The sequence below is a fragment of the Haematobia irritans genome, chromosome 3 (genome assembly GCF_050003625.1).
Source record: "Haematobia irritans isolate KBUSLIRL chromosome 3, ASM5000362v1, whole genome shotgun sequence".
NCBI lineage: Eukaryota > Metazoa > Arthropoda > Insecta > Diptera > Muscidae > Haematobia > Haematobia irritans.
This window is the reverse complement of record NC_134399.1, coordinates 81,957,695-81,979,136: the sequence shown is the minus strand read 5'-3', so window position 1 is coordinate 81,979,136 and position 21,442 is coordinate 81,957,695. Positions and strand designations below refer to the sequence as shown.

The 21,442-nt window shown below is 33.1% G+C and overlaps 2 protein-coding genes and 1 long non-coding RNA gene across 3 annotated transcripts; 2 read left to right on the top strand and 1 right to left on the bottom strand.

Moving 5' to 3' along the window:
• The first annotated feature begins 4,332 nt into the window (after positions 1-4,332).
• LOC142229974 (uncharacterized) lies at positions 4,333-9,019 on the top strand. The gene is made up of 2 exons (XM_075300575.1): positions 4,333-4,489; positions 8,256-9,019. The coding sequence occupies exons 1-2, from the start codon at positions 4,396-4,398 to the stop codon at positions 8,972-8,974; spliced, it is 813 nt and encodes a 270-aa protein (XP_075156690.1). The 5' UTR covers positions 4,333-4,395; the 3' UTR covers positions 8,975-9,019.
• A 5,058-nt stretch (positions 9,020-14,077) lies between these two features.
• On the top strand, positions 14,078-17,105 carry LOC142232052 (uncharacterized). The gene is made up of 2 exons (XR_012720998.1): positions 14,078-15,813; positions 15,890-17,105. It is a non-coding gene; the product is annotated as an uncharacterized LOC142232052 (long non-coding RNA).
• Positions 17,059-20,381, bottom strand: LOC142232050 (ribosome biogenesis protein NOP53). The gene is made up of 4 exons (XM_075302754.1): positions 20,166-20,381; positions 19,936-20,109; positions 19,560-19,880; positions 17,059-17,957 (listed from the first exon to the last, which is right to left on the bottom strand). Exons 1-4 carry the CDS (start codon positions 20,279-20,281, stop codon positions 17,165-17,167), a joined length of 1,404 nt encoding a protein of 467 aa, XP_075158869.1. The 5' UTR covers positions 20,282-20,381; the 3' UTR covers positions 17,059-17,164.
• Between the last annotated feature and the right edge of the window lie 1,061 nt (positions 20,382-21,442).

Here is a 21,442-nt window from a genome sequence, read left to right as displayed (position 1 = left end):
TATTTTTCTCCGCTCGAAAACTATTTTTACAAAGACAAAATACATGGTTTTCGCGGCAATTACATGCTCTAGATAAGCATTAAATGGATGCGGCAACCATGTCCAAACATGGTTTTTCTGTGCGTGTTGGGCAAATTTTTGAAAATCGGGCGATACATATATAAGGGAGCTATATCTAAATCTGAACCCAATTGAATGATATTTGGCAGGTTTGGTTGATTCCACAAAAGGTTACCTTTTGCTAAATTTGAGTAATATCGGGTAATAAATAAGGGTGTTATGGCCAAATTTTTGAAAATCGGGCGATACATATATATGGGAGCTATATCTAAATCTGAACCGATTTCGATGAAATCTTGCATACTTGAAGGGTGATGAAAGAGATTACTTTGTGCCAAATACAATACGGTCGATACATATATATGGGAGTTATATCTAATGGCGATTCCAATTGGGAATCGCCATTAGAATTCGTCCTTGTACCAAAACAGCACCCTGTACCAAATTTCATCAAAATCGGTTAATAATTGCCACCGGAATCCTGCGAACAACAAATACTTGGACAGACGGACGGACGGACACCAGGAGGTGATTCTGACTCAGGAGGTGATTCTGAGATCGGTAACATATATATTTTATGGGATCTAAAATCAATATTTCTGGTAGGCACATTTTTTGGCAGATCAAAGTTATTAAATATACCCTGACCACTATGTGGTTTAGGGTATAAAAATTGTTGTATGCATTTTTCTTTGGGAATTTTTTATACGGAGAAATATTTTGGTTTTGGGGATATACTTTCGAAATTTTGGGGATCTCTCTCGAAAAAATCTAGCAACCGTGCTTACAAACTGTATGGACCGCGGTCTGGTCTGAACGAAAGATAAAAGTTGAAAGTGTTATAACGTCGAATATTTGCTTCTAAATTGTTTGCTTTACAGAAAAGCTTATTAAAAACTTAATGAACCACAGGAAGAGAAAAAGATGTGGGGGAATTGCAATCGTTAATTTTGTGATTTAGTATTTATTGTGTTGCTAGAATTGTTACATTAGTTATTATTAATATATTACAACTGCTAATCTTATTTACAGATTTGAATCGATTTTGATTTTAAACATCTAGCTGCCGTTGATTTGCATTCGAGTTTTGTTTTAAAAATTCTATATGCAATAAAGACAACAATTTCTTTGAAAAATCGAAAATTAGGTTTATGCCCATGTTCCCAAATCCACTTCCAGGTGAATGTGAATCAATTCCACGATATTCGTGTCCTACAATCCACTTTCACCGGAATTTTCGTGAAATCAATTCACTTGCAAAAGTCTTGGTGAAAGTTGAATTATGTCCAAGATGGGTGTATTTCCGGTTAAAAAAAGTATTCGCGTAAAAAAAATTGAAATGTTTTATATTTAATACATGATTTTTATTAAAACTGCGTCATTTTTAATTAAAAAAAAATAATAAATTATAATAAGTCTATTGATTCCACTTATTTTGATTTCTGCCTTAGTGAATTTTTGGGTGATTTGTGCAACCCAGTTGGTTACAGAAAAGTTCAAAAAAGAACGTGGAATTAAGAACACCAAATGTTCACGTTCGTGGATTTGACGTGAATAGTGGAAGTGGAATTGAAGTGGATATCGGAACATGGGTGTTATTATTTGTTTGGTTGAACATATTATTTCTAAATAGATACACTCAAAAAAAGTTTACTTGGATAAAAATATTTTGACCTTCCCTTAAGGATTTTGGTATTGATTCCGAGCCAAAGATGCGGCTTCTTTAAAATAAGGAAATTTTTTACGACCTATCTGGCTTTAAATCTAAGATCTATAAAATTAAAATTAGGATACAGATCTCATTGATCGAATTTTCATTCTTTTTTTCGGCATATTAATAAAGCTATTCACGTACAAACAAATGAAAGTTTAAAAATCCAAATTATGACGGATACTTCGAAGTAAATAATATTTTCTTAATTCCAAAAAAAAATTAAACCAAATATGCTAAATCCTCAAAATAAGTCTTAGCCTATATTTGAAGCGTTTTTATCTTAAATCTAAGGATTCAATATTTCTGTTAATTTAAGGACGATTTCTTTAAATCAATAATGTGTTTCTTTACTTTAAGGAAAATTTGCCTTAGATAAAAGACATGCAAATTTAACGAAGGGACGCAATTTTTCAAAATGTGTGTCCTAAATATAATGAAAAAACAAGTATATACGGCCGTAAGTTCGGCCAGGCCGAATCTTATGTACCCTCCACCATGGACTGCGTAGGAACTTCTACTAAAGGCTGTCATCCACAAACGAATTACTTGGGTTGCGATAACACTTGCCGATGGCAAGGTATCGTAAAACTTTTTAACACTGTCTGCTAAATTGTAAGTTAGTCCATAAACAAAAAAAAGGCCGATTAAATACGTATATAATTCAGTTTGACAAAATTTTCTATAGAAATAAAATTTTGACAAAATTTTCTATTGAAATAAAAACTTGACAAAATTTTCGATAGAAATAAAATGTTGACAAAATTTTCTATGGAAGTAAAATGTTGACAAAATTTTCTATAGAAATAAAATGTTGACAAAATTTTCTATAGAAATAAAATGTTGACAAAATGTTCTATAGAAATAAAATGTTGACAAAATTGTCTATAGAAATAAAATGTTGACAAAATTTTCTACAGAAATAAATTTTTTACAAAATTTTCTATAGAAAAAAAATTTTGACAAAATTTTCTATGGAAATAAAATGTTGACAAACATTGCTATAGAAATAAACTTTTTACAAAACTTTCTATAGAAATGAAATTTTGACAAAACTTTCTATAGTAATAAAATTTGACAATTTTTACATGGCTGTTAGAGGCCATATACTAACGAAATGTACCAAATTTCAACCGCATCGGATGACTTTTGCTCCTCCAAGAGGCTCCGGAGGTCAAATCTGGGGATCGGTTTATATGGTAGCTATATATAATTATGGACCGATATGGACCAATTTTTGCATGGTTGTTAGAGACCATATACTAACACCACGTACTAAATTTCAATTCGATCGGATGAATTTTGCTCATCCAAGAGGCTCCAGAGTTCAAATCTGGGGATCGGTTTATATGGGAGCTATATATAATTATGGACCGATATGGACCAATTTTTGCATGCTTGTTAGAGACCGTATACTAACATCAGGTACCCAATTTCAAACGGATCGGATGAATTTTGCCCCTCCAAGAGGCTCCGGAGGTCAAATCTGGGGATCGGTTTATATGGGAGCTATATATAATTATGGACCGATATGGACCAGTTTTTGCATGGTTGTTAGAGACCATATACTAACACCACGTACCAAATTTCAATCGGGTAGGATGAATTTTGCCCCTCCAAGAGGCTCCGGAGGTCAAATCTGGGGATCGGTTTATATGGGGGCTATATATAATTATGGACCGATATGGACCAATTTTTGCATGGTTGTTAGAGACCGTATACTTAGACCACGTACCAAATTTCAACCGGATCGGATGAATTTTGCTGCTCCGGAAGGCTCCGCAAGCCAAATTTGGGGATCGGTTTATATGGGGGCTATACGTAAACGTGGGCCGATATGGCCCATTTTCAATACCATCCGACCTACATCAATAACAACTACTTGTGCCAAGTTTCAAGTCGATAGCTAGTTTCGTTCGGAAGTTAGCGTGATTTCCACAGACGGACGGACAGCCGGACAGACGGACAGACGGACAGACGGACAGACGGACAGACGGACGGACGGACGGACATGCTTAGATCGACTCAGAATTTCACCACGACCCAGAATATATATACTTTATGGGGTCTTAGAGCAATATTTCGATGTGTTACAAACGGAATGACAAAGTTAATATACCCCCATCCTATGGTGGAGGGTATAACATCCTATGGTGGAGGGTATAAAAATATTTAAAGCAAAGTTTATAAACTTTATTTTTATTAAAATTTAATGATTTAAAAAAATTTGTCCTTAATAGTGTGTAAATTGTGCATCCTAAAGTTGAGGTTGCGTACTCTTTAATATCACGTAAATATTTTTTTCAGTGTAAGTCAAGGTCTATCACAAAAAGTCTTTACTTATCTTACAAATATAATTATTTTTTGCGTATATGTACCACTACAAATATTAATTCTAAACTATTTACTTTACATTATACATTTGCGAGTTACACTGATATCAATGCACTACTTAAATATTACAATGGATTCTACATTCATGAATTAGAGCACTTGATCAAATATTTATCTTCTAAGGGGTGCATGATGCATATTTGCAATATTAATTTCATTAGTTATTCATTTCACAATTAGCCATAGACTAGTTATAACTGAAGCAAGAGAATAAATAGAATTGAAGAAAAATGTCAGTGAAGATTAAGACAAAATTTTGTTATACAATTCCATTATTCATAATATTTTTTCAAATTTCCTGTGTTCACAGCCATCCACAAAGAGGTAACTAAACTCTATTTTAACGAAATGCAATACGTTTTTACATTACAGCGCAGGGTATTCTCTACGTCATGTGCACTGAAAATAATATTGTCGATTTCATGTTTTTAAAATATGAATGCAATTTTTGCTTAGCATAGAAGACGCATTTCTCTAATATAAAGTTTTTTTCCTTGTCCAAAAGTCGATAAACTTATCATTGAAGTCATATTGTCCTTATATGTAAGTGAATTGACGTAAAAATGGGTGTCATAGCATGAAAGAAGGGAGCCACCGTGGTGCAATGGTTAGCATGCCCGCCTTGCATACACAAGGTCGTGGGTTCGATTCCTGCTTCGACCGAACACCAAAAAATTTTCAGCGGTGGATTATCCCACCTCAGTAATGCTGGTGACATTTCTGAGGGTTTCAAAGCTTCTCTAAATGGTTTCACTGCAATGTGGAACGCCGTTCGGACTCGGCTATAAAAAGGAGGTCCCTTGTCATTGAGCTTAACATGGAATCGGGCAGCACTCAGTGATAAGAGAGAAGTTCACCAATGTGGTATCACAATGGACTGAATAGTCTAAGTGAGCCTGATACATCGGGCTGCCACCTAACCTAACCTAACCTATAGCATGAAAGAAAAAATTTTTGGGCTAAGGTCAACTTGACATAAATAATTTAGAAAAATTCTTTAAAATTAATTAAATTAACTTTAAATTTGTTGTCTTTTTGCATCTTGACTACAAAGCAAAAATTCGTTCAAATATAGGACATGTTTTTCAACACTTTATTTTAAAGACGTTTTTTACTTGAAACATAGCATAACTACCGAAAGTCGAGCCTGAATTTGGAAAAAAAGTTGTCGTTAACTCGTTTTTAAAGGACTTTGATAGCATATGAAGGAAAAAGCTGAAAAAAAACGAAAAATTAAAATTTGCTTCCTAGAAGCAAGTACACAAAACCCAACATTTAAAAGTATCCTTACTTGTATTCCCCGCTTCTTTGGTACGAAATCAATACAAAAATTTTAAAAGTAAAGACAAAATCTTTGGAACCGGGCATTTTTTTTCAGTGTATGGCAAAAGTTCGGTCGGGCCGAATTTTAAATACCCAAAACCATGGAGAGCATGCAATAATTTTGTTTTTGAAAATAGCGTGTCTTAAAAGTATCCTTACTTGTATTCCCCGCTTCTTTAGCTCGGAATCAATACCAAAATTTTTAAAGTAAAAACAAAATCTTTGGAACCGAGCATGCTTTTTTTTCAGTGCGATAAGAAACATATTTATATGGCCAAAAGTTCGGTCGGGCCGAATTTTAAATACCCAAAACCATGGAAAGCATGCAATAATATCTCCTCGTAATGCATTATCATATATTGTATAATTACAACATAACGACGTTTGCTGCGAAAAAAATCGTGTGAATTCAGTTCATATCGGGTCTGTAGTAAATTGTAGGTATTTTGGTATGGACATTGGAGGCCATAATTTTAATAAGGTAATCATTTAAGAAAGTGGTGATTTTATATGAACCAAAAGAAAATTTAAAAATCACTTAAAATTCAGAAAAATTCATGAAATCTTTAAAAATAGTACGGTCCATCTAATTTTTTATTTGAAGACTATTTCATGCAAATGTTGACCTCGACTGCGCCTTAAATTGTCCATTCGTTTAGTTCAATTTTGGTATACTCGTACTCTTTGCAACATTTCGACCGGTATGTCATGCTTTAATGTTATCTTCCAATGTGTCAATTGAAGCGGGATTGTCTGTATGGATATGAGAACATAGTCCCACAAATATAGTCTAAACTCATTAAATCACCCTTTATATAAAGAATTTCCAATGAATTTGATGGAACATATCCCACTCTTAGGATAATCGGTTCAAATGAAACATTTTCCGAATTTAAATTTAGAATTGGTAACTTAAGATTTGCAACAAATATTTCTTTAATTTCTAGAGGGAGTCCATATATCCAAATGAAAATCAAAATATTAATTTAGAGTCCTTTATAGAGGTGTGCACGTGACACGACATGCGTGAATCACGCTGATGGAAACGGCGTGAGTGTGGGTGAGCGTGATTAAAAAATAAATGTGGTGCGTGAGCGTGAGTCACGAAAATAATTTCTTCGTGAGTGTGCGTAAGTAACAAATTTCGGAAAAATACGCACACGAAAATAATCCCGCCCAGAAGTTATATCGAAACATTGTTCGAAATTGTAAGACCAAAATATTTTTTTCGAACGGTGAATATTTTCGAGAAAATAACATCGTTGCGACAGACATGTTCACCGTCCACAAAACCATTTTGTTTTTGAAACATGTTTGGGGTGATCATATTCCTTCTCTGGGTGTACGCTCTCGAAGTCAAATTGGTGGATTGGTATATATGTAGGTTATATTGGAACTTGAGCCGACATAGCCCATCTTCGAACTTGGCCTGCCTGCAAACAAAACACGAGTTTGTGCAAAATTTCCGAACGATGGCTTCAAGGCCGAAGCGTGATTACAACACGCAGACGGACATCGTTATATCGTCTCAGAATTAAGAATACATTCACTTTAATAGTTAGAAAAGAGATATTCCGATGCGTTAGTTAGTGGACACATGGGACTTTTTGGAAAATATATCGGCATAGCAATCGGTGCTTTGCTAAATGAGACTTTTAGAAAACAATTTTTTTTCTTTTTGAAAAATTGCAAATTTTGGGTTGAGAAGAACTCATATACTACTTGAACAAAATGACCGATAAGAGCTTATCCTTTAAAAAAGATTGAGTAAATCTATAAAAAAATTTACGACAAAAATGGTCAAAATTCGGTATTTTTTAAAATTCTAATTTAAAGCACATAGGTACATAGGCGCACGGTAAAATATAATTGCAGAGCTTTATAAGTTCTATCCAGCAAAGAAAATCGTTTCAAAATTTCTGAGTTGACAGCTAAAACAAAATTTCATACCCCCGAGGTGACCAATTTTCAACGCCTACAGGTCAGCCCGTGGACCCACTAGGGACCCACAAATTTGCAGATATACACAGAAAAAAATATTGACCTAATATGGAAGATTATGCAACTTAAATTTTAGGAATCGAAATTTACCCAAAGTTTAGGACAAAATTCTTTAAAATAATGACATTTTAATTAAATGAAAGTTTATAATCCTTGCTTCAAACAATTTTTTCATTAAATTTAGGACACAAATTTTGAAATTTTCCGCCTCTCTGCTGAAATTGTAGATCTTTGAAGTAAGGCAAATTTCCCTTAAAATGAAGAAAAACATTTTTAATTAAAGAAATCGTATTTAACTCAACTGACATATTGCATTTTTAAATTTAAGATAAAATCGCTTCAAATATAGGCTAAGACTTATTTTAAGATTTGCATCTTTGGTTTAAAGTTTTTTTTTATTTTGATAACTTTATTGGTCAAAAGTTGCAGAATTATTTAAAAAAAAGAGATTTGGAACCACTGTGCGACGTCTAGACAACTCAATTTTTATCCGATTTTCCTGAAATTCCAAATCTGTTTTGTTTAGATTCATAAATAGGTGTACCGAATATTACACATATCGGTCCATGTTTTGGTATTTATGTTTGCTTGGCAGGGTATCAAATCATCAAATCCACCTGAATTTCTAAATATCAAGACGAAGAGTTTTCACTATGTTTGATTCATAGTGGTGGATATTTGAGTTTCGGCCCGGCCGAACTTAAGGCCATATATATTTGTTTTCAATACTTTATATACTAACTAATATTTATATTCACATTTTTAGGCAATGCAACCAATGTAGACCATTATAATATTACTCTTCCAAAATCTAGGATGGAAGATATCCAACCTTGGAAAAATGGTTGTTTAGAAAATTCAATTAGAGAATCAAGCAATTCGAGTCATAATATTTGGACCAAACAATGGAAATGTCCTCCCGGTTCCCATATAACCAATATAATGAATGGTAAACGTAATACAACTGATAGTCCAATAATCCTAAAAGAATTTTCAAACAACACCTTTACTATTGAACACACTGTACCTTTGGAAAATGGCTGTTTTCAACAAACTATCAAACAACGAAATCCTTACAATAACACCATTGTTATGGCCAATGTATCACTAATATGTGCACCGAGAGTTAAATCAAGTCAATCGATAGAAAAACTTCTTATACCCATTGCCACTATTATCGAACGTTCTGCTCCTTTGGAAAATGGATGTTTCGAGCAAATCACAAAAGAAATAAATTCTACCCATTTTGGTAATTTCAATATAATCAATGAAGAATTTATATGCCCGCCTGGCTTCAATGAGTCTTTCTCAAGGGACCAATTCGACAAGGTACCAGCTACTTCATCCAATCATTCAACTGTTGGGTGTCATCTGAAAGGACATTGTAATGGAGAGAAAAGATCAAATGTTGGTTATGGTGTAAAGTCCTCCAAAGGATTTGTCATTGTAATTTTCTTATCACTTTTGAAATTATATTTTATTTAGTGTTATGAATTAACAAAAATATATATATATAAATATATACCGAAAGATTGTCTCGATTGTCTCCAATAATTTTTATTTGCGGTTAAAGAAAAATTTTTAGCGTAACAAGAGAATTTTGGTTGTCTAAAATTTCCTTCCTCAGAAAAGAAAACTCTTACCGTATTTTGTGACAAGTGATTAAACGTTTATCTCTAATCTATTTTATTTATTTTAAAAGACAAAAAAAACATAGTTTGTGTAAAATTTCTTTCCTGAGAAAAGAAAATTCTTTCATTACAGTTGCCGATGACAATCTTTTCTTAAATCTTTTTTACAATTCCACCACGGAATTGTAGATTGGTCGAATTCTTGATGTTTTAGTAGAATTTGTAAAAAAAGATTCCTCTCCCACCAAGAGGTACTTCACAAACTCTTATAGAAATAATTTTCTATAGAAATAAAATTTTGACAACATTTTCTATAGAAATAAAATTTTAACAAATTTTCTATAGAAATAAAATTTTGGCAAAATTTTCTATAGAAATAAAATTGTGGCAAAATTTTCCATAGAAAAAAAATTTTGACAAAATTTTCTATAGAAATAAAATTTTGACAAAATTATCTATAGAAATAAAACTTTGACAAAATTTTCTATAGAAATAAAATTTTTACAAAATTTTCTATAGAAATAAAATTTTGACAAAATTTTCTATAGAAATAAAATTTTGACAAAATTTTCTATAGAAATAAAATTTTTACAAAATTTTCTATAGAAATAAAATTTTTACAAAAATTTCTATAGAAATAAAATTTTGATAAAATTTTCTATAGAAATAAAATTTTGACAAAATTTTCTATAGAAATAAAATTTTGACAAAATTTTTTATAGAAATAAAATGTTGACAAAATTTTCTATAGAAATAAAATTTTGACAAAATTTTTTATAGAAATAAAATTTTGTTGTTGTTTTTTTTTATTTTTTATTTCAGCTTAAAACCATACATTGACTAAACTAAAGGGTGATTCTTTTGAGGTTAGGATTTTCATGCATTAGTATTTGACAGATCACGTGGGATTTCAGACATGGTGTCAAAGAGTAAGATGCTCAGTATGCTTTGACATTTCATCATGAATAGACGAACGATCTGCCACAACGTCGAATTTTCAGTGAATGGGCCCTAGAAAAGTTGGCAGAAAATCCGCTTTTTTATCGACAAATTTTGTTCAGCGATGAGGCTCATTTCTGGTTGAATGGCTACGTAAATAAGCAAAATTGCCGCATTTGGAGTGAAGAGCAACCAGAAGCCGTTCAAGAACTGCCCATGCATCCCGAAAAATGCACTGTTTGGTGTGGTTTGTACGCTGGTGGAATCATTGGACCGTATTTTTTCAAAGATGCTGTTGGACGCAACGTTACGGTGAATGGCGATCGCTATCGTTCGATGCTAACAAACTTTTTGTTGCCAAAAATGGAAGAACTGAACTTGGTTGACATGTGGTTTCAACAAGATGGCGCTACATGCCACACAGCTCGCGATTCTATGGCCATTTTGAGGGAAAACTTCGGAGAACAATTCATCTCAAGAAATGGACCGGTAAGTTGGCCACCAAGATCATGCGATTTTACGCCTTTAGACTATTTTTTGTGGGGCTACGTCAAGTCTAAAGTCTACAGAAATAAGCCAGCAACTATTCCAGCTTTGGAAGACAACATTTCCGAAGAAATTCGGGCTATTCCGGCCGAAATGCTCGAAAAAGTTGCTCAAAATTGGACTTTCCGAATGGACCACCTAAGACGCAGCCGCGGTCAACATTTAAATGAAATTATCTTCAAAAAGTAAATGTCATGGACCAATCTAACGTTTCAAATAAAGAACCGATGAGATTTTGCAAATTTTATGCGTTTTTTAAAAAAAAAAAGTTATCAAGCTCTTAACAAATCACCCTTTACAAGTGTAGCTTAACCAACAGAGGAAAAGAATGTTTGTCAAATTTATTTGGGCAAAGCCCTATAGACTGCAAGATGGTTGGATGGACGCACGTTTCGGAATTACCACATTCCTCATCATCATCATCATCCTCTACTTGCAGCAAAACTATCAACCAATTATCAGAATAAATAGAAATAAAATTTTGACAAAATTTTCTATAGAAATAAAATTTTGACAAAATTTTCTATAGAAATCAAATTTTGAAAAAATTTTCTATAGAAATCAAATTTTGACAAAATTTTCTATAGAAATAAAATTTTTACAAAATTTTCTATAGAAATAAAATTTTGACAAAATTTTCTATAGAAATAAAATTTTGACAAAATTATCCATAGAAATAATATTTTGACAAAATTTTCTATAGAAATAAAAGTTTGACAAAATTACCTATAGAAATAAAATTTTGACAAAATTGTCTATAGAAATAAAATTTTGCAAAATAAGATTTTTTGTTTGGTAAAATTTTCTCCAAATTTTGGTAAATTATTTTTGGCTCGAGTGACAACCGTGCTTCCAACATGTAGGTTAGTCCATATGGTGCCTTGGTGCCTATATTAGAAAAATTAGGCAGATTAACCGATCGCTTGATCGGTTTATATACAGGTTGTGAATATATATAGGTGAGTATTAAGTTCGAGTTTAGCCGCTGACTTGATGGGGAATAGCCCAAAGAAAATTTTCACAAAGTTTGTATTCCATAAAATGGATTATTAAAGAAAAGTAATCGTGAAAAAATGGCGATTTTAGCGGCTAAACTCGAACTTAATACCCACCTTAAAGCGGTATATTTTTTCATTATACCCTTCACCATTACTGTGGTACAGGGTATAATAAGTTTGTGCATTTGTATGTAACGCCAAGAAAGAAAAGTCAGAGACCCATCGTTTAGTATACCGATCGTCTTAGAATTGAATTCTGAGTCGATTTAGCTATGTCCGTCTGTCTGTCTGTTCATGTATTTTTGTGTGCAAAGTACAGGTCGCAGTTTAAGTCCGATCATCTTCAAATTTGGCATAGGATCTTTTTCCGGGACAAAGACAATCGCTATTGATTTTAGATTTAGGTGTAGCTGTCATATATATTTATCACCGATCTGGTCATAATTAGCGTGTTTATCAACCGATCTTCTTCAAATTCCGTCCATCCAATATTTTATGAGTCTCGAAAAACTTGCAAACTATCGTCCAAATCGGTTCAGATTTAGATATAGTTCCCATATATATCTTACGCCCGATATGTACTTATATGGTCCCAGAAGCCAGAGTTTTACATTGATTTGCTCACAATTTTGTACAAGGAGTACAATTAATACTGTAACAAATTTAGTTGAAATCGGTTCAGATTTAGATATAGCTCCCATATATATCTTTCGACCGATTTAGACTCTTATGACAACAGAGGTAAAATTTTAACACCGATTTGCGTGAAATTTGACACATGGAATGCAATTGATATTCTAGCAATGCATGATAAATTTGGTTGAAATCGGTTCGGATTTAGATATAGCTCCCATATATATCTTTCGTCCGATTTGGACTCAAATGACCGTAGTGGCCAAATTTTAACACCGATTCTCGTAAAATTTTATTTCGAATTTTATCCAAATCGGTTGAGATTTAGATATAGCGCCATATATTCTTCCGTTTTAAGGTGGGTATTAAGTTCGAGTTTAGCCGCTAAAATCGTCATTTTTTCACGATTACTTTTCTTTAATAATCCATTTTAAGGAAACAAACTTTGTGAAAATTTGCTTTGGGTTATTCCCCATCAAGTTATAATGAAATCTGAAACAAAAATGTATAATTTTATGCCTATTTTTACTGATTTAGTTTTCACTTTAGTGAAAAAATTACGATTTTAGCGGCTAAACTCGAACTTCATACCCACCTTTAGGCAAAAATGTCGGCGAAGATGTCCCCATACTTTCCACAGAAAATTTGGGTAAGGTTCCGGCTGTGTAAATGTCGCTTGAAATGTCCAAATATTGTCACAAACTTGAAAATTGACCACCTATCTTGGTGAAATTTAGCCAATATCCTTGTGAAATCACCACTGCTAAAGGTGGGTATTAAGTTCGAGTTTAAGGTAAGTACTATGTTCGCTTTTCGCGTTGAAATTTTCGTGGTTACTTTATTAAAACAGTTCAATATAAAGCAGACAAATTAACTCAATTGATGCGTAGTTTCTTGTTCCTCTAGATTTCGGCAAGACTTTACAGGAATAAGTTTGTTTTCATTTATAATTTTGGTTATTTAAGGAAAAGTAATCGCGAAAATAAAGTGGTTTTCAACTCGAAAACCGAACATAGTACCTACCCTTAGCCGCTAAAATCGTCATTTTTTCACGATTACTTTCCTTTAATAATGCATTTTAAGGAATACAAACTTTGTGAAAATTTACTTTGGGATATTCCCCATCAAGTTATAATGAAATCTGCAATAAATATGTATAATTTTATGACTTTTTTTACAGATTTAGTTTTCACTTTAGTGAAAATTAGCGACTAAACTCGAACTTAATACTCACCTTAAGGAACAAAAATAAAAATTCCTCAAATTGTCTTATACCTCTAACACATACATATGTATGTATCGCTGGATAAATCATAAATGTACATTTATTTATTTATTTATTTATTCATTTAATCAACTAACGCCTCTATGGACTAAATGTTGATAGATTTAATATAATTCAAAGCAAATTGCTTAACACTAACTCTTAACCTAACCTAGCGCACAATCTTTTAATAATATGTAAATTTGAATTAAAATTAAAATTAGTAAAAAAAACAGTAGGAGATAAATAAAATGGCTTGTGGAAGTTTAAACATGTTTCTCCAAATCGGTTCTGATTTAAATATTTGTATATGGGAATCTAAACCTTTATATAGCTCCCAAGAAATTTGAAGGAGTTGAGATGGTATCAAAAATGTTGCTCTACGTAATGGTGAAGGGTATAATATAGTCGGCCCCGCCCGACTTTTGACTTTACTAATTTGTTTTTTTTTTTTATTTTATTTTATTGTTCAAAAGCAAAACAAAACATCAACATTTTTATCAAAAACAATTGAAGAAGAAGATGTGAAAATGGCAGCAGAGGCCATCGATTCCTTTACGGGGTTCGATATGTTTCGTATACAAAACACGAAAATTTGAAAATAAAATTGCAACTGGTGTATCAAGGAGTGGTCGTATGAATGTACTGCACAGTCGTTCATAATTTTATAGGCTACATTTCTTCCCTCGACTGTTTGCCAAAATTTCCAACAGTGCAGGAGCTGCAAAAAAGTGTTCAAAATCGAATTTGTAGAGAAAACTTTATAGACTCAAAGAAGACAAACGGCAACCAATCTGGCCACCTAACCTAACTCATGAACGCTCAAAATGTATTGCCGGACAAAAAGTGATTTTATGGGTTTTTATTAACACAGTACTGACTAAATAAAAAGATTTGAATAAAAAACCTGACATTTTTAGCAAATGGTCACCAAATGTATTTGTCAAATGCTGTACAAAGCTGTCATTCGTATTTTTAAAATTACAACAATAACGAATAGCTCATTGTTGTAAACGTAAAGCTTCGCGTTTTCGCGCGAAAAACTGTTATACTCCATATAAAAAAGGTTAGCGGTGAATGAATGCGAAGTCTTTGTTTTGAGCATTTTAAAGCAAACCTGGATTTTTCGCACGAAAAAATAGGCAGGTATATTATTTCGCATAAATCAGTTAACATCTCTGGGTTTGAGACCCTATTTACGGAGATATATGAAGATATTCGTTTTTCGCATAAACGAATTTACTACCAGGCAATAGCGCGGAATAAATACGAAATCTTTTGTTTGAGTATATTCAGACACATATTTATTCAACCCTTAGTACTAAGCATAAATATAACGTTGGCAAGAAATAATTGAGAAAAATTCGTTTCAAGCTTTGTATAATTAGTTCGCACAAAAAAGTGAAAATCGTATATTTTCGATCTTATAGCTCTTTCACATTAGCATCTAAAAGTAGATTTCAAATTCTATCTTTATATAATGTGTATGAGATATTAAATTTTTTCAATAGCAAAAAAACACTACAAGATGAAGGTCCCATTCAAACTTGAAACTTGCAATTTAGTGAAAAAACTAATTGGAGAAGTTGCTACTAATTAGGGTAGTTATTTAAAGTATGTCCAATTACATACTGTGAAATTCATATTCAATTTTGTGTGCCTAGCCCTATTACATACATTCCACATATATATTTTTTTGTTCTCCATGTTCCACAAAATGTTTGTTATGAAGAGCATAAAAAAAAATACGCGATTAGTTCGATCGAACCAAATGGTTTGCAGCGAACACCGTAAATGAACCATTTGGCATGACGTTGCCCATTCTCCCGTCTTCATCTTCCATTGTTTTTGATTTTTATAATCGGTGAATATTTGATAAAAATTGCAAACGGCCGACAAAGCCAACACACGCTGCACGAAAGTGGCTCTGCAGCATTTTGGTCCATTCCCGGCGAAGCGCCCTCTTGAGATGATTGACACTTTGACGAAAAATCCAAGGGATTGATATTCTGAGATTTTGGTGACCGTTGTCCGCTAGAGATGTAACAAGGAACCTCCTGTTTAAGACATTCTTGGTTGACGCGTGCTGATGCTGAATTCTGTTGGAATGTGCTGCATCCGAAATTTTTGTCTTTGCAGTGCTTCAATAATGTCTTTAGGACATTTTCCCGATAATATTTGGCATATATTTTGGCACCACGGTCAATGCATACCGCGGAGTCACCATCGGTCGTTACGGCCGAAGCCATTGCATTCGGCGTCGCTTGAGTTCTGATGGCGAATCGAGGTGTACATTTTCAGCTGATCTCTTTAGTAAGTAATCCTGATCATTTTGTTTGTTCACAATCTGGTCAATTTCAAAACGAAGAAACTCTTTTGCTCATTCCAGAGGGATCCTTTCTTAATAGCCCCCTTTTTCAAGCTTCATATCCTAGTATTTTAACTGTGTCGGACCAAAATTTGCTCCACCAAAAAGCAACGGAAGTCAAATCTGGGGATCGGTTTATATGGGAGCTATAGACAATTATAGGCCGATATAGTCCCATTTTTACATGGTTTTTAGAGGACATATTAATATCACGTACCAAATTTTAACGGGATTAGATGAAACAGTCTCCGGAAGTGAAATCTAGGGTTTTGTACATATGTGGGGTTTGTACATGGGTGTTAGAGGGCATACACTAACATTACGTACCAAATTTCAATCGGATCGGATGAAATTTGCTCCTCCAAGAGTGGCCTACTCCTCCTCAAATGTGGGCATCGGTTTATATCGGAGCTATATATGATTATGGACCAATATGGATCAATGTTTGCATGGTTGTTAGAAATCACCGACCTACATAAGAGCTACGTGTGCCAAATCTCAAGTCGATAGCTTTTTGCGTTAGGGAGTTAGCGTATGAAAGTGGACGATGGGACCGTTCGAAAAAAAACTCAACAGAAAAACGGACGGACATAGCCAGATCGAATCAGAATTTCACCACGACCCAGAATACATACACTTTATAGGGTATAAGACCAATAGTTCGGTGTGTTGACTGCTGAACTAAACTGTGATGGCATTTAAATTGGGGTCTACAAGCAAACAACCGTTTTTTTACTAATGAACATCATTTCGAAGTTAAAACTCTCATTCTGGCCATCACTGCAGTCGGTCCTATAAAACGAGGATGACAAAAGGATCCCTGTCCATGGACTGTGTGCAATATGTGAGTATGTAATAATTGTGTATTGTTTAAAACATTTATTGAATCAGTTGATTAAATGATTGAATATTTTTCAAATTCAATTGAAAATGTAGTTGATCATTTCTCTGCAATCTGATTCTTTGCAACTATATTTTGGACAAAGAGATTTTGCTCACACAAGACTTCCTTATACAACAGAGGCAAAATATAATTAATTCCGTTCAGATTATTGCCAGATTTGGGAACCATAGTAGGCCACTCGACGTAGGAGAATTTTGACTGAAAGTATGTACATTACCATAGATACTTTATACCACAGCAGTGGCGTTTCCCTTTTCCTGCTATTATAGAAAGTCAAATAAACAAATTTAGTGTAAAAACTTTATTTACAATATATGATACTTATGCCTGTAACTTAGTTTAATAATTCTATGTGAATTAATAGTTTTAGTACTTCTAGGAAAGTATTTTTACTACGCCTTCTTTTCAGCCAAACGTTTTTCGCGCAACATTTGGTATGAAACTCCGGGTTCCTTATGAGAGCTACGTGGGAATCGTTTAATTTTGGGAGCTTTCTGTTTGCCGGTCGCCACACTGACAGGTAAAATGTTGCGTTTTTGGAAGTTCTTAAACCGATCCACTAATAAGCTGGATTGCGTCTTTATGTTGCGTACATTGCCCGACAATTCTTCTGGCATAGTAACATCTTGATCGGGTTCCTTATACTTCAAACGACCCAAACGTTTAGGTTCAAATTTCTTTTTGAATTCAGTCTTCTTGCGACGTTTCATTAACTCTTTGAGTTCTTCCTCTTCGACTAGAACTTCTGACTTAATGGACTTTATACGATTTAAATCAGCAACTTGTTTTTTCAATGCTTTCTTTGCTTCCAACTTCTTTTGAAGTTCTTTTTGGCGAAGTTCTTTGTTGCGCGCTGTTTTAGATTTCTTTTTGTTTTCAACAGGAGGATTTGGTGTGGTATATGGGTTTTCATTATTTTGACCAGAGTCATTCATATTTTCATCATCGTCGTCGTCATTGGCATTTTCATTATCTTCATCATCCATGCCAGCACTCATTTCCTTTAAGTGTTGACGATCGCGTTCTTCTGGTGTAACTTTTGAAAACATTTTTGTGGTAACTCGCTTCAAATGTTTTTCCTCCTTTATAATTTTCTCCTCTTTGTCAACGATATCAGCTATAAGTTTTTGATGATCTTCTAAAGATGGATTATAACTGATACCAGGATGAGGAGGTTCGAATTTCCTTAAAAGAAAAACAAAACATTTTGATTAGAACTTACATTACCAAGTACGATACGATGAACTACAATATTGGAATTTAAACTCCACTGTCTTTCTAAAACTATTCATGAATATATTTATTGTATTTTCAAATATCAATACATAGGAATTGCATATTCTCACAGGAATGACGTTGCTACATACATCGTATAGCGGATGTTATAGAATAGTAACTGAAGTAAGTTTTCCTATTTGGATGGGAAATACTTTGAAAAATCTAACAAAACGCGAAGTATTCTACGATTGCTCCAAACAATAAAAATTGTACCATATGTGGTAGAAAACTATCAACAACCGTGATTACAAGGCATCTCACTCTGTGTATTAAATTGGGAATATCATTGTTTATATCTATGAAAGAAAAATCAACCAAAGCAATTTGCAGTCGCTTTATCGCCCAATTATATTTGATATGACCATCCTAGAAAGGGTCTAGTAAGTTTAGCCCGATTATAATTTTATCTCTATGATATGGGACCTTATGAGTAGAAAGGGACACCACTAACATAAATGTTGTGTTTTTTACGTGTTTGGGATTGAATTTTGATAGTTGCATTTCGCATTATTCTCCACTAGTTTGGATGCGGTGAATTTCAAAAAAAAACTTTTGTTGATCTTAGGAAAAAATTATACAAAAGTTTTGTCATTCTCAAAACTGTCAAAAAATTAAGGTTCCAATATCATGGGATAGAATTTATGTCCATATGTCCATTTATATAGTTATCGTACAAATTCAAATCATATGATAGCAGAGATTCTACTTCATTTTCTTGCATTCTCCAAATTATTTAAATCAAAATTCATTGGGGTTAAAGGCTAACAAAAATTACCTTTTTAATTATCTGATATCCACATAAATTGTTATAACATCTAAGCGGTGAGGGTGCCTCTACATTCATTAGTAGAACTCTATTAAATTGTTTTAAAATTTCGAGCTATACATAAATTATCGTTTAAGTTTTACTGGGCATAGAGTTTTTGAAAAATGTTAATCCGACATAGAGGCAACTTGTACGCAAATAAAGGATAATTTTGAACAAGATTACAAAAATATGTAACAGAATACTAATAAAAAACTTCCCCATCTGAATAAACACAAAATTTTTAAAATATTATCCTGGAACAGAGGGCCCTAAAAAACTACAGAGTATGTTGAACCTCAAAAGTGCATTCAATTCTAAACACCCTATGTATATATGAAATTTAAAAAATTTGATCATTTTAGTTTTTAAAATGAATTTGGTTCCTGGTACCCTGTTGCAAACCCCACATGTTAGAGGGTGCAGATTAATATACGATTGAAATTGCTTTTGATAGATGGGAGAGCCTCAGACAGCTTAACGAACTAGTCTGAACACGATTCGTGTTAACGCGAAAGTAGCGGAAGTGGTGAGAAGTTTTATCCTGTTTTCCTAGTCCAACCGCCAAATTGTAAAGAAAATAAAATGGAGAGAAGTTTCTCTGGTCCCATATGAAGTGTTGGAAAAGGATATATACATTATCAAGAATATCAATCGCCTCGTTAATTATTTTTAAAATATATAAAGAAAATTAGTTGACTCACTTGGCTTTGGTAGTTTTATGCCTGATACTATCATGAACTTTGAAAACCGGCAAACCCAAATTTTGGGCATGATATGTCGCCAGCTCTTTGGAAATCCATCCTTTTTCATCTTTTAAACCAGGAACTTTATCACGAAAATCTTCTTCAGCCCATATATCCTTATTCGTATCGGGAATTTTCGTGGACAATTTTTTAATTTTTTCCTCAACTTTTGCGTATGTTTTGGCTCTATCCTGATTAGCTTGAATATGCCTAGGCTTAGTAGGATTTATAACTTCTTCTTCAATATTGCGACCGGCTTTCTTTTGTTTGACAATATTTCTAAAAGAAAATAATATTGGAATATTTATATTATTATGTACGAATTACCACCTACCTTTTAACAATTGGATCTTGTACTTTAGAGGTATTCTCCAATGATTGTAATGATCGCAAAGACTTTTTCGCATTCAATTTTCTCTTTTGTTTCTCTGTCAATGCTTTCCTTTTGGTTTCAGTTGGCGTAACATCAATCTTAAATAGCTCCTGATCTGTTTTCTCCTCAAAAGATCTTCAGAAAAATATTATTAATAATGGATATGACAAAAATACGGGCTGTAAATTTACCCTATTCTTTCCTCCTGTCGTTGCTCTTCCAAAAACTCTTCAACATCATTAATATCTGTTTTACGCCAAGCCGATTTATTTTTCTTAGATATACGTTTCTTCTTCTGTACCGACATATTTGTAAATTATTAGCTATTTACTATAAAAACGAAATTGTAGTCTTCTATGTGCACGTGTTGAGTCCCAGATATAGAAGCCAATACAATGTGGCAGTCGCAGGCATAAACAAAATATCTCGGCTTAGGACTTTCACATCAGGGCTGCATGATAGAGTTATAAAGGCGGTGTATTACAATCAGCTGTCAGACTTCTTTATTTCAGCATGATATCTAGGGCTGTCATTTGGGATCGACTTTTATAAATCCCGGGATTTTCGAATATAGAATCCCGGGATCTCGGGATTTTCGGGATTTTTTTAAAATAGTTTAAGTAATAACAATCTACTGCGCCAAAAATTGTTGTACATTAAACCGATTTAGTTTAATTCAATTTTATTAACAAAAGAACATAAGAGTAAATTTAAAAGGAGTTTCAAATTGCTAACATATAATACTTAACGAACACCTACTCCAACTCAACAAGAGAAGAAAACAAACAAATATGTAAAAAAAAAACAATTTCATATCGCTATCTTATTCACCAAAACATTTAAAGGATTTTGATTAGATTAGGAATATTTTTGTACAGTTGTGTTAATCCTTTTGTACCTCACAGTTTTCAGTAACTTCTTAAAAATATTAAGGGTCGTTTTCTCAATGTCTTGTTATTATTTATCGTATCGATAAAACAGCTGGTCCCATAAAAAATTTTACTAACCGGTGGTCTATCCTCCGGTTACCTGTTAATCGGAGGATGAGAAACTGGCCATAAGGCATCCAAATTTTGATTAGATAAAAGCGACCTTGACATATTGTCGACCAACCTTTTATCATTGCTTGAGGACCATATCGTTTACTTCGATTTTTGATGAAATTGTGCTTTTTATAGTATACCTCATGTATAATAAATACTTACTCGAGGTGTACCATAAATATTTATTAACTCTATTTGTCGGGTATGAAATCTAAAGGACGTTTGCCCTGAATGAAGACTTTAATTTATTAATAAATAATGCTAAAAGGCCACAAATTTAACGAATTTGAATTAGTTTTTCGGGATCCCGTTATCTATCTTATGAATCATAGACAATAGAATATATATACATGATCCATCGGTGTCAAACTATGTTTGACAGTTCTGAAGATTAAGAATCATAGACATTATAATACATATAGATG